The sequence below is a fragment of the Ochotona princeps genome, chromosome 4, assembly GCF_030435755.1.
Source record: "Ochotona princeps isolate mOchPri1 chromosome 4, mOchPri1.hap1, whole genome shotgun sequence".
Classification (NCBI taxonomy): Eukaryota; Metazoa; Chordata; class Mammalia; order Lagomorpha; family Ochotonidae; genus Ochotona; species Ochotona princeps.
The window spans coordinates 44,924,610-44,941,423 of record NC_080835.1 but is presented as its reverse complement, the minus strand read 5'-3'; the positions used below and the strand labels follow the sequence as shown (position 1 = coordinate 44,941,423).

The window sequence follows — 16,814 nt, the reverse complement described above, 5'->3', positions numbered from 1 at the left end:
CATACTTTATTTCACCAGGGAATTGGGGTAGTACCATGGAACCACTCCCCTTTCCAAGATCATGTGAAGACTGACAACATGGAGGAGTTACCTCTCCTCCCATGGACACAGAATAAAAGACAAATATTTCCCTTTCTCCCTGAGCCTGCTAACATGTATCTATGATTCCCCTCACCTTTTAAGTAAATTTCAAATAAAAAGAAAAGTATAGAGCTACAAATTTTCATTGGAAAGTCAGATATACAGAGGGGAGGGGAGACAGAGAGGAAGGTCTTCCGTCTGATGTCTCGCACTCCCCAAGTGGCTGCAACGATCGGAGCTGAGCCATTCTGAAGCTAGGAACCCAGAGCCTCTTCCAGGTCTCCCACGTGGGTGCAGGGTCCCAAGGCTTTGGGCCATCCTTGACTGCTTTTCTAGGTCCCAGGCAAGCTGCAAGTAGGGCCACTGGGTTTAGAACCGGCCCATATGAGAGCCCAGTGCGTACAAGGTAAGGACTTTAGCCACTAGGCTACCACACCAGGCCCTAGGTTTTTTTTAAAGTTTTATTTATTTTTTTAAGTTTTTTTTTTTTTATTGGAAAGTCAGATATACAGAGAGGAGGAGAGACAGAGAGGAAGATCTTCTGTCTGATGGTTCACTCCCCAAGTGAGCGCAATGACTAGAGCTGAGACAATTAGGAGCCAGGAGCTCTTCCGGGTCTCCTACATGGGTGCAGGGTCCCAGGGATTTGGGCCGTCCTCAACTGCTGTCCCAGGCCACAAGCAGGGAGCTGGATGGGAAGCAGGGCCGCTGGGATTAGAACCTGCGACCACATGGGATCCCGACGCGTGCAAGGTGAGGGCTTTAACCAGTACGCTGTTGCGGCAGGTCCAGATTTACTTATTTTTATTGGGAAGGTAGACTTACACAGGAGAGAGAGATCTTTCTGCTGCTGGTTGATTTCTCAAGTGGACACATTGCTATAGCTGAGCCAATCCAAAACCAGAAAACAGGAGCTTCCTCCTGGTTTCCCACATGGATGCAAGGGCCCAAGGATTTGAGCTATCCTCTGCTGCTTTCCCAGATTATTAGCAAGAAGCTGAATTGGAAGTGGAATAGTTTGGGCACGCAGCAGTGCCCATTAGGATGCCAGTGCTGCAGGGAAAGGATTAGCTTGCCAGCCATGGTACTGGCCATAGATTTTTCTTTTCTTTTCTTTTTTTTTTTTTCAGTTTTATGGTACAGTTCCACAGAGTCTGGGATTCACCCCCTCAACCAATTTCCCATCCCCCGGAATGATTTTCCCCATATTGTTACAATAGTATAGACCTTCATAAGGAGTTATAATTCCATCAGTCTGTTATTTAAGTATGCCCTGACATTGACAGGCAATTCCAGACAGTCCATCATCCTATTGTCTGGATATGTCCAACAGTTTCATTGGGAGTCCATCCTTGATTTGGAATAGGGATGCATGTTGCATTGTGTCTTCACATCTGGACATGGTAGTCTCTATTACTCCATCACTATACATTCTCTTAAATGAGAAACCATGAAACAGTGTCAACAGCAGGTATGAAGTTAAAACAAAAAGAAGAAAATACAATACCATGGAGCCAAAAAAATTCACCACTGAGTAACCAGTGCATGGGTGACTAAAAGAAAACACAAAAGCCTCTTGGATAAAATGATGCCACTGTGGGATCCATGAGCCCGAGAAGAAAGTATTGCCAGCGATGAATTCGACAAGAGAAAAGAAAGTATTTGGAAGAAATGAAAATGAAATAAAGAAACATCAAAACACATGGGATGCAGCAAAAACAGTATGAAAAGGGTTATTTAACTTAATTTGCATAATCATTTCCTTATATTAGAGAGAACATATGGTATGTGATTTTTTTGTCTGCCAACTCTGGTAACCAGCCACTGTTCACAGGAGATTGGATTGTTGAAGTTGAACAGTTTTAACTGCTCGATAAGTTTGCTGTTTGATTGTATTTCATTTAATGATTTTGGTTTTCTTTTCCTTCTTTACCTGTTGGTTGTAATGAGTATTGCTAAAGAGGTACCCTACTTGATAGCATATGTTCTCAACTTCTCCCTTACAGGCGTATGTTAGAAATATCGATTTGTAACTATTTCAGATATAGAGCATATTTGGTGATAATTGCCATTTGAAGTTTGTTATTTTAATTAATACGTATTGACAAAAGACTACTAATCCATTAACACTTTTCATCCTAGTAATTTCATTAAAATCTTCATACTTTTAGAAAATAGTAGTACATTTATGTGAGACACTGTTTGGTTTAAATATGATGTTAAGTAAAAAACACCAGGTAAAAAAACACCAGAATTATTATTGATAATGGCAAAATAAAGAGCAATGAAAAAATGTTGTTTTTCCTTTGTTGGCTTCAAATCCTCTCCTCTCATGCTGCCCCCCACCCCTTTTTTTAAGCCAAAAGGGAAACAGTGTCACAAGTGATACATGATTGATGCTTAAGTTCACAAAACACAGCAGTAATATTTGTTTGCTTGCTAAGACTTAAATTAATTGATTTTACCTGGTTGTTGAAAATGAGATGGAGAGGAGGAGACACCCTGGGTAGTTAATAGTTGAGAATAAGCTGCAGAACAGCCTGAGGATCTACACAAAGCACCTTTGTTCACAGAGGAAGAGGCTGTTTAGATGGATTAAGAGGGAAATAGCCTTTTCGTTGTTAGTAATCAGATCAGTTGTTACTATAAATTATATGCACTGCCCCCTCCAGCTCGTCTCCTGCTGGGCCAGGAAGTAGGAGAGAGAAGGAAATCAGAGTTGACATCTGTTTTCTCTGTGTAATGAGGGAGACATTCGAATGGGTAATAGCAAAATAAAAGGCTCTCGTTCAGATTGAGAGGGTGCTGTAAGAACAACTCAGGTAGGAGTAGTTGAGAATAACTGAGGCAGTTTGTAGTTCTATAATAATGAAAAGTAAAATACATAAACACGTGAATGTTCATATATAAAATGAATAAACAGTGCTTTGAAATAAAAAAGAAATAAAGCTTGAACTTGAATACAGTGTGTAAGTGAAGATGATTTTTCACTCTGCATAGCGTGGTGACCTGTAGAATATCATGTGTGATGGGTCTTTGGAAATTAAAGAAAGTCAGCTTTATGACTTCCTCAGCTTTATGATTTTTCATATAATACATTTATCTTATGTTACTGAATCTTAATAGAAATAGATTTATAGGACTTGGTGACAGGGATAACTCCTTCAATACATTCTTTCTATGTGTGTTTATAACTTCATTTTAATCTGTAACTTTTAAATGGGAGGGAAAAATTGCATGAAATTAGGAAGTATATTACTCTTTCCATGTTATTAAATGCTATATAATATTCATATACATTTCTAAACATGTATACAATAAGCTGAACTGAGAAACACAGTTTACATATTAGAAAAACATTCTGTCTTAGGTGATGTTGAAAACATTTAAGTTATTTCCAATGGAGTAGTTTCCATCTTTGAGTTTTCCCATTGTATCAAATGCATAATTGTTTTATAAAATCTAAATGTTGACTTATACCTGTTTTTTTTTCCTCTTTAAAGGATATGTGGGATTAGTAAACCAGGCAATGACATGCTATTTGAATAGCCTTTTGCAGACACTGTTTATGACACCTGAATTTAGGAATGCACTATATAAGTGAGTACTAAAAGAAAAATTCTATAAATAAAGTTGATATAAAAATGAAAATATAGTCCTTAACTGTTAAAGTCTAATTTCACTTCATTAGCCACAATTTCTTGGATATTGTATGACAACACAGTTTTTGTGAGAAACTGGCCTGCAGAATGTAAGAGGTAATCAGATCTGCATACACAGCCGAAGGATAAAATTGATAAATTATGTGAAGCGTTTATTTAGCTTGTCACAGCTTTAGCATTTTAAAGAAGAATAAATCTTAATCTCCCCTTTAAAAGGGTTTATTTATTTATTTACTCATTTGAAAAATAGAGTGACAGAGAGAATGAGCATTCACCTGCTGGTTCACTCCCCAAATATACACAACAGTTAGGTCACTAGGTCCAGGAGCCAGGAGTTACATCTGGGTCTCCCACCTAGGTGACTGGGAGCACTTGGGCTATTATCTGTTGCCCTCTCAGGCTCAATGGTGGGCACTGGCTCAGAAGCTGAACCGCTAAATCACCAACTGGCGCTCCAACAGGGAATGCAGGTCTTCTAAGCAGTAGCACAACCCACCTGCAGTGTGACGCCTGCCCGTGTTACCTGCTTTTGAGAGAAAATAAATATGTGAACCTATATTTTCCTCTTCATTTATAAATCTTGAATTACTTCTTTCAACTTAACGAACTTTATTTCAGGTTAATATAAAATGCAGCTTATTGTGTGTGTGTTTTCAGTGGACTGTGTGTAAACCAGACACTTGAGGGCTGACATTATGACATAGTAAGTTAAGCCTCTGACTGCGGCGTCAGCATTCCAAGTGGGTGCTTGTTCATGTCCCAGCTGCTCCACTTTCTATCCAGCTCCCTGCCTATGACCTGGGAAAGCTGCGTAGGATGGCTCAAGTTCTTAGGCCCTTGCCTCCATATAGGAGATTTAGAAAAAGTTCTTGGCTTCAGATTGGCCCAACTCTGGCCATTGCAACCATTTGGGGAATGAGCCAGCAGATAGGAGATATTTGTCTTCCTCTCTATAAGTCTACCTTTCAAATAAAAATAAAGTAAATCTTTTTTTAAAAAAAATGCTATATAAAGTCTTTAAATGAACTCTAAAGTCAGATGTTTATTTTTATGAATATTATAAAAAATCTTTGCTTTGTACATTCTTTTAAGATAATACATCTTTTTAAAAGGCAGTTTAAAATGGGATTAACTGATCTTTTTTCCTTTTATGTAGTTGTTTTTAGTAACATTTTTGAAATTTCTATTAAACCCATTATTTTTATAACATCTAATACTGTATTTGTATTGCTTAAATAATATTGTAATATTATACTGTTATATTTATCTGTAAGCTGGTCTTCTAAATTTGCTTGTGAAAGTTGACATGTTTTTCATTCTATATGTGTTTACTTGCTAAGCCCTTGATAGGGAGTTAAGAAGTAAGATCTTTGTTTTTGATAATTTGTAAATCTCTTGACTTAGCAGTATGTGTAGATATGAATGGTTTTAACAACATTCAAAGACAGCTAAGTGTCATGACAGTTTAGAGAGAAGGGAAATTAGTGGCTTAGAAAAGAAAGCAAAACTTGAGGGAGTCATGCAACTAGATATGATTGACCAGGTTGAGAAGAAAGAGAAGACAGGAAGACTTGCAACAGCAGAAATAAGTGATAATGGATTAACAGCATATATCAGCAAGATTTTAAATCTTTTATTGCATGTGTGCCAGGCCTAAAAGAAGTGAGAATGCAGTTTGAGGTTATAGTAATTCCTACCACTAGTAAATTTGTCTTGCAGGACATGAAAGCATTGGCTGTTTTTATTTCAGGGTTCACTCACAGACACTGAGAGAATATTTGATCCCATAATGTTAACTCTTAGTATGTTTCGTGGGGATTTGAAACAATAGCATCCCATACTGGGATCCCATACTTGTATGGGTCCCAACTGTGCAATTTTAGATCCAACTCTCTACTACTGATACATCTAGGAAAGCAGTAGAAGATGGCCCAATTACTTGGGTCCCTCCCATTCATGTGCAAGACCCAGGGTAGAGTTCCTGGATCCTGGCTTCATCCCAGGCCCAGCCCCATATCTTGAAACCCTTTGGTGGAGTGAACCAGCAGATGATAAAACTCTTTATAATCCTGCCTTTCCAATGAATAAATATGTTTTTAAATTTTTGTTTGTTTTTAAAGATTCATTTAATTTAAAGGCCTAGTTACAGAGAAAGGGAGAGCCACAAGGGCTGGAGCTGAGCTGATCAAGAGCCAGGAGCTTCCTCCAGGTCTCCCACGTGGGTGCAGGGTTGCATGGTTTGAACCATTTTCCACTGCTTTCCCAGACCATTAGCAGGGAACTGGATTGAAAGTGGAGCAACCAGGACTTCAGTTGGTACTCCTATAGAGTGGCAGTGCCAAAAAACAGATTAACTTACCCATTATGCCATGACACTGGCCCCTAAATAAATCTTTTTCAAGTAAATAAACTATATGTAAATTACTCTTTTAAAGAATTAGTTTGCAAACTGATTTTCAAATATTTTGTCTTGACAGGTGGGAATTTGAAGAATCAGAAGAAGATCCAGTGACAAGTATCCCATACCAACTTCAGAGGCTTTTTGTTTTGTTGCAAACCAGCAAGAAAAGAGCCATTGAAACTACAGATGTTACAAGAAGCTTTGGATGGGATAGCAGTGAGGGTATTTATTCTCTTATAAAGATAAGAATTTCTAACAGCCAAAGGAATTATGAGATATATTATGATAATGTCATGCATACTAATAGCCTTACTTACCTTTAATTTACCTTTTGCCTTTTCATCCCCATATTCTGAAATTTCACAATAACATTTTTAAAAATTGAAGCTCTGAAGGATCAAGTTTTGATCAGTTTGTTTTCTCGTAAGTTTGATGATTAAGCTTTTTTATCTTTGGGTTTTTTTTTTCTGCAAATTTTTAACTGATCAAGAGTAAATATTTTAGCACTAGGAAGCTTTATACTATTTTTAAAATGCTGAGGGTTTTTTAAAATTCTCTACTTGTTAACTTCTTTGCATGACTATTATATATTTTTTTTTAATTTAAGAAATCAGTGTTTCATTACACTAAGTTTATTGCTATTTTTAATTAGATTTTGTCTTAAAATAGCTTGGCAGCAACATGATGTACAAGAACTGTGCAGAGTCATGTTTGATGCTTTGGAACAGAAATGGAAGCAAACAGAACAGGTAATTTCATATCTCTCAAATCAAAAGGACTTTTTGTCTGATTGAATCATTCATTTCCTTCTAGTGGTTTATTCCATTTGAATGTTTCAACACTTGGATATTACTCCAGGATTTAAAGTCTGGATGGAAGATTGAAAGTACCACTGAGCTGTGGACATCCTCACTATGTCATCCTAGACCACAATTTCCTCATGATGTTTAAAATAAGGAAATTGGGCTGATGTGATTTGAAAGGTCTTTTTCAGAGTTAAAAATCATATAGTGCATGCATATGTAGGTTTTGACAAAAGAATGACATCTGGACATTTTTTGGATGTTTACTATTTTTTATATAATCTGCAATACCTTGTAATGTATAAATCCTAAGTTTGACAGCATTTAGGATTAATCTGGCCCTCTTTCTGTCCCATGGGAAAAGGAGCAGCAGGCGAACAGGAACATTAGTTGACAGTAGTTGATCTGTTTATGGGGCATAGAGTAGGACTCAGCTCCATCGGAATCCACATGAAGAAGAGTTTAAACTGGATGTGGTGAATGCGGACCCAGGAAGGTAGCCTAGAGTCTGATTGCTGTTTGGAACTATGGTGGTAGCATGGATTAACGTTTTTCAAACTGTAGGTTGTGATCCACTTGTGGCCTGTGAAATCAGTTTAGTGGGTCTGTACCATCATTTTTGAAAAATGAAATAGAAAGATACGAGAATGCATCAGCTAAAACAGGAAGGTATTTTTATTTTTTATTTTATTTTTTTTAATTATTTATTATTTAACTTCATTAATTACATTGTATTATGTGACACAGTTTCATAGGTACTGGGATTCTCCCCACCCCTCCCCAAACCCTCCCCCCATGGTGGATTCCTCCACCTTGTTGCATAACCATAGCTCAAGTTCAGTTGAGATTCCCCCATTGCAAGCATATACCAAGCATAGAGTCCAGCATCTTATTGTCCAGTCAAGTTCAACGGCTTCTTAGGTATACCCTCTCTGGTCTGAAGACAGAGCCAGCAGAGTATCATCCCAGTCAATTGAAAGCTCCAACATACCATCAGCAAAAATTTACATCATTATGGAATTAATTGACATAGTAATGAGTAACCAATATGTTAAAAGTAAATGCGAGTTCCCAGCAGGAAGGTATTTTTATAAAACAACAGTTCACTTACAGGATTGCAGTGTAAATCACTGCCTTTGATGGCTTGTTGTCAGGTGTTTGAAAAACACTGACTTGACCCACTTTGACATGCCTTGGAGGTGCAGAAGACAAAATCACATATGATTTGGGGCTAATGAATGAAGAAGGCTTCATCAAATAGTATTAGAGTAGAAGGTTTGTAAAATCTAGACATTTTAAGAGATGTAATTTTCAGTGTGTATGCTTTCTCTCGTGCCTGTTCTTGAGACATAATGAAAAACTTTTTAATTTAGTGACCTAATTTCTGTGCATAGCTCTGTGGGCATTATATTTTAATAGTTTTTAATAGATGATATTAGGGGCTATATTCCCCTATTTGCCCTAACCTGTTTGGTATCATCCTCTCAATACTTTGATTAAGAACAGTTGAGGCATTTCAACTGAGATCTCAAGCTTTGGTACAAGAATCTTGAGGGAATAAGACATGTAGGTGGAGGATCCTCTCAAGGGAGGTATGTGCCTCCTTTGAGCCAGAAGAGCCCTGACTGACTAAGTTTGGTGACTAGGTGAGAGATTCCCCCTTTTTTTCAGTTGAAGATGTAATGGCTGGGATGGATCTTAAGATATATTATGAATTTTCATATACTTAAAAAAGTTGAGCATTTTTCCTTTAAGTCTTTTTTTTTTTTTTACATATCAAGGATATTTTTAAGGTACATGGAAAACGAAGTTAAAGTTTATTTTGTTGCAAAGTGTTTTTTTAAATCTGTGCAGTTTCTCAAAATACATATTTTCCATGAACTTTATGAGAACCCCCTGGTATTATCGGAAGCTGAAATTTGTATTTGTCTCTTGAGTTAGAGGATAGAATTTTATGAATCAAACTATTATTTAAAGAGTAGTGATATATATACAGAAAGCTACAAAACTCAGCTAACTATGTGTATGATTATCAACATGCCTAGAGTAATACATTGGTGTGTATTCTCATTCTAATAAGGCTTAATACTGTAATAAATTGGTGACTCATCAAACAGTTTTGAATAGGTAAGCTTTTTTTAGTAGCATAAATATTGAAATAGTTCATCTATGCACATTGAGTCTTTAAATTTTTGTTAATGTCATGAATTCTTGATACAAATGTTTATAGTTACAGCAAATGTAAATTTTGGATAAATTTTAAATTCAAGCTAACACTATAACTTTAAAAATCAGTATACTTTAGTAGCCCATTCTGAAAGTATGTATTATTGTCATTATGTATTAAAAATTATTTTTCTTGCTTTTAGGCTGATCTTATAAATGAGCTGTATCAAGGCAAACTGAAGGACTACGTGAGGTGTCTGGAATGTGGTTATGAGGGCTGGAGAATCGATACCTACCTTGATATTCCACTGGTCATTCGACCTTATGGATCGAGCCAAGCATTTGCTAGTGTGGTGTGTACCTTTCAGCTGACTGTTTGTGTGTCCTTGCACTGAAAACATAATAGCTCAGTGGCATAATCTCTTGTAAGGTCAGTATCATTCTAGATACACCTTCTTGGGTTGTTAGTCAATCCTGCTTTTAAACTAGTAATACCTAGAGGTTTTCCCTTCCGTGAATCCTAATAGTGCATTAGTAAGAAGAGAATACAGATGTACTGCCTCATGGCTCATGTTTTATTTTTTGTTTGATAAGTGATTAGGTGATTTCACCTTTGTCTTTGTACCTTCAGATGATCTATTTTGCAAATGATATTTTTGAAACTTTCTTTCACATTGGAAAGTACTTCTTGTTTTGAGGGAATAAATTTTTCTGTTCCCTTAAGAAAAAAAGTTAGCTTCTGGTTTTAATGATAGACAACAACAGTATTTTAAAAATATTTTAAAAATTTGTTTATTTTTTTAAAATATACATCCATACCCTAATATTTTTAACTGGTGAGAACACAGATTATTTGAAGAATCAAGACTAAAGTCATCTTATTCGCACATTGAAGATCAGCTTGTGGGATTAAGATTCTCTCATACATCTTCTTGGCATCAAGTTCTAAGGGAAGAATAAAGAATGTCATCATTTCTATTACCAACTTGATGATGGCTCCTAGCTATAATCAGTGTCGTGTGCCTTGTCTTCAGAATAGTGCTGCAAGTGTGCTTTAGTCTTTTGGTCTGTAGTTTGTAGGATGCTTGATTTCTTTTGCTTTATTCCAGCAAGAATTTCTGAAATTACTCAAGGGAGACCCAAGACAAACATTTAAGTAAAATACTTAGTCTGGATGGCATAAGATCCGGTATCCTTTACTGTTTTGTTTTTCATAGTTTGTTACTTAAATATATTTGGAAAATTTTATCTCCTTATAACCTACTATTCTAGGGTATTAAATTAGTCTTCATTTAGGTGACTAGTTTTTTCCTCTCCCTAACCCCATTGGTTTCTTTATATTTGAAACTGTTTACTATTTTAATTTGGCAATTTGGAAGTAAAAATAATATAATGAAAAAAATCACTAAAAAATTTTAAAATGTGTCTGAATGACTGATTACTTAGCTAATTTTTAAATATTACATTTTTAAAGATTACTTAGCTAATTTTTAAATATTAAATATTGGCATTGATCTGGCAAAACATGCCAGGAAAACACTTGGTAGTCTCATGTGATTTTTTTTTTTCCACCCTTGTCTGTTAAGTTTTTTATTCATAAAACTTTTCAGTTTACTTTTCAAAAACATACTGAATGTTGGAGAAGCTAGTATTATTTGTGCTGTTATGTTGGAATATTATGCTTGAGTATATAGCAAGTTTAATTACTTAGCTCAGTCTTGTATGTCATTACTCACATACTGTTTTACCACCACTCTGATAAGTATACTTAGAGAATACTTTCAGGGAAGTGAATTATACCACATTTCTGAATGAAATTTTTCAAGGTTACTGTCCCCCATTGATACAAGGGTGGTGCTGTTGTGGTGGAAATTGGAAGCTGCAGCTGTGAAGCTGAATGAGCATATTTTCAACACACATGCACTAATAGGGCTTGCGAAAGGGAACTTAAACTCCTAGACTTTTAGAATTTCTTATGGGAAAGAACAGCAGGTGAAGCTACCCAAGATAGGGGTTCTAAGCAGGACACTACCTTCAGAGACATTAATTTAGAGGTAAGTGATTTATTGTTATTTTCTAAATTCCAAATCTGTAACCTACATTTGTTAGTTCACATGCATTATCATGGCAGCATCTAAAATTAGTTCATGTCACTACTCACCATTGTTAATTCTGTATGTTTTAAAAATTAATATAAGTAATTCTAAAATTGTGGTTAAAGAAACCATTTAAATCAGATTATTAATATATGGCATTAGTTATATCTGAATTCTTGAAAAAGTTGCTTTACCAGAATTAGTAGACACTGTTATTTTTACATTACATAGAAAGACACCTACATACACATGCACACACAGCATTGGTTGTATGTTCTATTTATTGTATATTCTGTTTAGTGATGCAAAATGTTATGCATATGGCATCCAATCAATTTTAAATTTCAGGTAAGTGTTAAGATTCTTTTTGTTTAAAGCTTCTATTTTTACTTTCACCTGAAACATTCTGTTTCTGGAGTTTTTTTTTAAATCTCTATACTCAAATAAATTAAATTTATAATAATTAAGATAAAATGAGTGAAATCGCCAGTCACCTATTTTTTCATTGTGGCATTTATAGTTGATTTTTATGGGTTCACTCTGTCTGGTGGCAGATTTTTTTTTTATAATGAGTACTAGGAGTGTCCTATAGTCACAATAATTTCTTTTTTTGTTTTTGTTTTTCAAGATTTATTTCTTTTTATTGGAAAGTCAGATATATAGGGAGGAGGAGAAACAAAGAAGATCTTTTCTTCTTTCGTCCACTGTTTTACTACCCAAGTGGCTACAACAGCTGGAGCTGAGCTGAAGCTGATCCGAAGCCAGGAGCCAGGAGCCTCCTCCCGATCTCTCGTGTGGGTGCAGGGGCCCAATGCATTGGGCCATCCTTTACTGCTTTCCCAGGCCACAGGGAGCAGAATGGGAAGTGGGGCCACTGGGATCAGAACCGGTGCCCATATGGGATTCCAGTGCTTTCAAGGCAAAGACTTTAGCCAATAGGCTACCGTACCAAGCCCTCTTTATTGTTTTTTAATTGTTATAATTTTCTTAGGTTTCTGAACTTAATTTTACCCAAGTCGGAGATCACTATTTGAGGTCTCACATCGTTGTGAACTGTCAGATTGACTTTTGTTTAGCAGTGTTCTTAGGAAGGGCTCCTTCAGTAAATGAATTTGAGGAAGTGTAGCTATACATACATATACTGAAATTTATTTAAATGTCTCAAGGAACATCTGGTAATATCTTCAGGAATGTTAGTATTTTGAGGAGCAAATTATAGAAAATTGCATCTGATTAAGAAGATTTTTTAAAATCCCTAGTTTGTCAGCATTTATATCCTTGGAGATTAAGAATATTAAAATGTGGTATAATTTCTTACTGTTTTATATATTTTTATTAATCCCAAAACATAAATATCAGCTGAAGGATTACTTAATAGTCCTTTAAGAAAATTTTGTTCTTAATGAATTCTTAAGTAATTTGATCCTTATGTGTTCATCATTGAAAGTTTGTGGAAAGTAGATTTATCTGAATTATTTAAAGTGTCATTGTCTCTGCTATTTCCATCCACATTTTAGAATATATTAAATGAGATGTTCCTAAGTACGTTCTGCTAATACATAGAAATGAGAAATATATTTTTGTTGATTAATTAAAGTGTATTTCATTATTTTTTCATAAATATGTTATATGAGCATATAACCTCATGACATATTATATGAGCATATAACCTCATGACATTATCTAAGTAAGTGCTGTCCTATTTGAAACTAAAGTTTTAGACAATGTATGTTGTCATGACAATGTACCTAATGAGTACATGCCTAGTAGCACACCACACACTTGTCCAGGCTGTTTTGATTTAGGGTACTTTTATTCTGTTGTGAGCATATATTCAGCTTTCTGTTTGTTACATGACAAGATGCGTTTGAATGTCTGAACTTGGGTTTAGCCACTTTTTTCTGTGTAGTATCTTTGGAGACATCAGATTATATAGAGGCCCTATGGAAATAAAATGTAATGATTCTTTTAAGGTTTTGCATGGAAATTTGTTGAATTGATATCTGTGGACTCAAAAGTATTTTTTTTTAAAAAAGTATCTCAAGTATTTAGGTTACACAGTTGATATCGTAAATCCAATTCTGATTTTAACAGTTGATATTGGACATTGTTTTATAGCTGACTCAACCATGTCATCATTTGGATGAAGGAATGGTCCAAATTTGTCCACATATGTAAGCGTCACATAAAGGAGAATCTCATTCCCAACTTGTGCCACTCATATTCCAGGAATTTGTGTGGTTGGACATAGTGGGAACCAATTTAAAACTGGAGACTTCTACTTTCAGGAAGATGATATAGGTGCATACATTACCATTTCCCTTGCTGAAACAGATGAAAACCTTGAGCATTTTATGCAAGAAAAAAAATAGCTGAACAATCCTAACAAACAAAACAAGCCAAAAGAACTCTGTCTACATCAAGTTCATCTGTAGCAGATTCTGACAAGTAAAAGACAAAATTATTGGAAGTAGCAAAGCAGAAGATGCTGTTCTTACTTGAGGAAATCGTTCTAGTTTCTCATTACAAACTGTGAAGGCCCAAAAGAAGTGGCAACTGTTTAAGAGTTTTGAAAGAGCCACCAGCTAGAGTCTTACAGTAAATGGAAATAGTCTTCAGGAATGAAAGAGAAATCAGGCAGCTTCATGAGAGAATGTCAAACACCAGCAGATCTATACTAAAAAGATTGCTGAAGTGCCTGAACACGAAATAAGGGAAAACCATCTTGGAATGTCAGGAAGGAAAAACAAAGGAATTTAAACAACATATGAATTAACAGTCCTTTATGAGTTTTCTACAGAATTACAGCTGTCCGTAGTTCATCTAAATCTGTATACAAAAAATATTTCAGATCATTAGAAAAAGGAGGTAAGGTTTCCCATTGAAAGTGATAAAAGAATAGTACCAGTAGACTAATCTGTATATATTTTTGTTTATGTATAAAGTAACATCTAGAGCAGCCATTGAAAAAAAATGAATTTAACACACACTGTGGCCTATCAAATTCAAATTATATAGAAACTTTAAAGGTATACAAATATATATAACATAAAAAACAAAAGCAGTGATGTTGGAAAATGAAAAAAACATCAAAGAAGCAAAGACCGATGAAGGTAAAATTTTTAAAAATATATCAAAAATAAAGTATTACTGGGCATCTTGCAACGATCAGATGGATAACAAGAAAGTGTAACAGCTGTGTACACATATAAACCTGACAACTTAGATTAAATGAGCCAGTACTTTGAAAAACACAAAAACTGTGACTCATGAGGTGTAAATCAGATTATTTGAATAACCTATAGCTGCGAAGGTAATTAAATTCATAATTAAAATTCTCTTGGAATGGAAATTTCCATGTCTGCATATTTAATTGGATGCTCTACCAAAGACAAAGAACAAAACTTTCACTGCTGCTACAGGAGCTGTACATGAAATATGAAAGTGAGAAGTTCAAGTCTGAAGAACGTAGTGGACTTTAGGAGTCTCCTTCAAGAAGAGAGAACAATAATACGTTCCAAAATAGTGAGTATAGGCTGGAACTTAGATAACTTATGGTATCAGCTATGGAGAATGCATTTTGAGTAAACACGATTAGAAGCAGCAGACTTGGTAGAAATCTGGGAAACAATGATATAGGTGAAAAAAGGCTTGAGGCTACTCAGAAGCATAGCAGCAAAGATGAAGCAAGGGGCCCAGTGTCTTGACCTAAAGGCTAAAAGTCCTCGCCTTGAAAGCGCCAGGATCCCTTATGAGCTGCTGGTTCTAATCCTGGCAGCTCCATTTCCCATCCAGCTCCCTGCTTGTGGCCTTGGAAAGCAGTACAAACATCTCAAAGCCTTGGAACCCTGCTCCCGCGTGGGAGACCTGAAAGAAGCTCCTCGCTTTGGATCAGCTTGGCTCTGGCCACTGCAGCCAGCTGGGGAGTGAATCCACTGATTCAAAAGATCTTTCCTCTCTGTCTCTTCTCTTTTCTATATCTGACTTTTCAATAAAAATAATCTTAAAAAAAGGATTGCTGACTCTATTCTTGCGATTCATGATGATTATATGATTTTTAAAGTTATGAGTACTGTGAATTCTTCAGAGATCAGTGTTAACTATAGCTGAGAAAATGACATTTCCTAAAAAAAATTTAAGTGATACTTTTCATTACTTTACTAAGTATGGAATTTTACAGTTAAAAACCAAGGATGTTTTTAGGTTTGCAAAACTTTTTTAGGGTGTTAGCAATTAGGCAGAAATCACTTACTGTGTGTTTGAAGTACTAAGGAATGCAAATCTTATACAAATGAAATGAGTAATTTTCTTGTTTACTTTTATAGTGGTAACATTGTTTTACTGTTGATAACTTTTCTTGCCTTGATAAATTTTCAGTTCCTAATTTTCTAGCCATTCTACTTCTAACTATATTAGTCATTGTAGTATGTTTGTAATCAGGGCCTTGTTATTTAACATAAAATTTTAAGTGATTATAAAACCGTTTTCTTTGTGTGTGTAGGAAGAAGCATTGCATGCATTTATCCAGCCAGAGATCCTGGATGGCCCAAATCAATACTTCTGTGAACGCTGTAAGAAGAAGTGTGATGCACGAAAGGTAAGTGTGGTGTGGAAATTAATGCTTCGTTATCTGAGGTAGTATTCAGCATTTCACAGTCTCTTCCCTTCTTTTTTCCTATTTAGGGTCTTCGGTTTTTACATTTCCCTTATCTCCTGACCTTACAGTTGAAAAGGTTTGATTTTGATTATACAACCATGCATAGAATTAAATTGAATGATCGAATGTCATTTCCTGAGGAACTGGATATGAGTACATTTATCGATGTTGAAGATGAGGTAAATATTTATTATACTTTCCTGCCATAAAAACCTTTTTCATTAATACTCAATTTTTGGAAGAGCTGTTTGTGGAAATTTAATATTGATGTTGTTTAGACTTTTTCCTTGATGAAAAGTTTCTTCTTTTTTAATGCTGAGTTCTATAAAAGAAATTGTATTTCAGAAATTTTGTTTTGTTAGAGTAACATGTGATACTCTTTGAAAATACCATACGGATGTCAGTTCTAGAGATCTGTCTTGTTTTCATTGTTTCTTATTTATTGAAAAGAATCTATGGACAAACTAATGCAGAATGTGTGCAGGTGAATGGAAGAATGCAGCATCTGTATTTGTCTCTAGTGTCTTTTTCAATGATTAAGGTATTTGGGTTATTCCACCTAAAGTTTGCTACATCTCAAATTGGTGAGGTTAGAAAACTAGAAAATACGAGGTATTTTGTTTGTTTTCCTTTTTTAGTTTTTATTTTCGTTTGGAGATTCATGTAAATGGTTTGAGCATCAGACTTTGAAAGACACATATAATACTCATCAGTTTTTTTCCCACTCATTGTACTCGTAGAATTCTTTATACTTATTCAAGAATGATTGATAGTATCCTACCTTGGAAACTTTGTGATTTTATTATGTGGAATATTTACAGTCACCTAGCATAGTCGTAATAAAGGAAGAAATTTTAATATTCTCAAAGCTACCATGAAGCATTTTTTTCTGACTGAAACTAATTAATATAGTTACAAAAATGCCTTTGCACAGTAGTAAAAATTTGA

At 35.2% G+C, this 16,814-nt stretch overlaps 1 protein-coding gene across 6 annotated transcripts in view; it reads left to right on the top strand.

Moving 5' to 3' along the window:
* The window catches only part of USP47 (ubiquitin specific peptidase 47), an 86,092-nt gene that overhangs the window by 39,072 nt on the left and 30,206 nt on the right, over positions 1-16,814 (top strand). For all 6 annotated transcript variants that reach the window (XM_058663379.1, XM_058663377.1, XM_058663381.1 and 3 more), the window contains 6 exons: positions 3,585-3,681; positions 6,221-6,366; positions 6,814-6,893; positions 9,317-9,466; positions 15,711-15,806; positions 15,893-16,045. In XM_058663379.1, the coding sequence (XP_058519362.1) occupies positions 3,585-3,681; positions 6,221-6,366; positions 6,814-6,893; positions 9,317-9,466; positions 15,711-15,806; positions 15,893-16,045 (722 nt within the window). The remainder of the gene's footprint in view (positions 1-3,584; positions 3,682-6,220; positions 6,367-6,813; positions 6,894-9,316; positions 9,467-15,710; positions 15,807-15,892; positions 16,046-16,814) is intronic.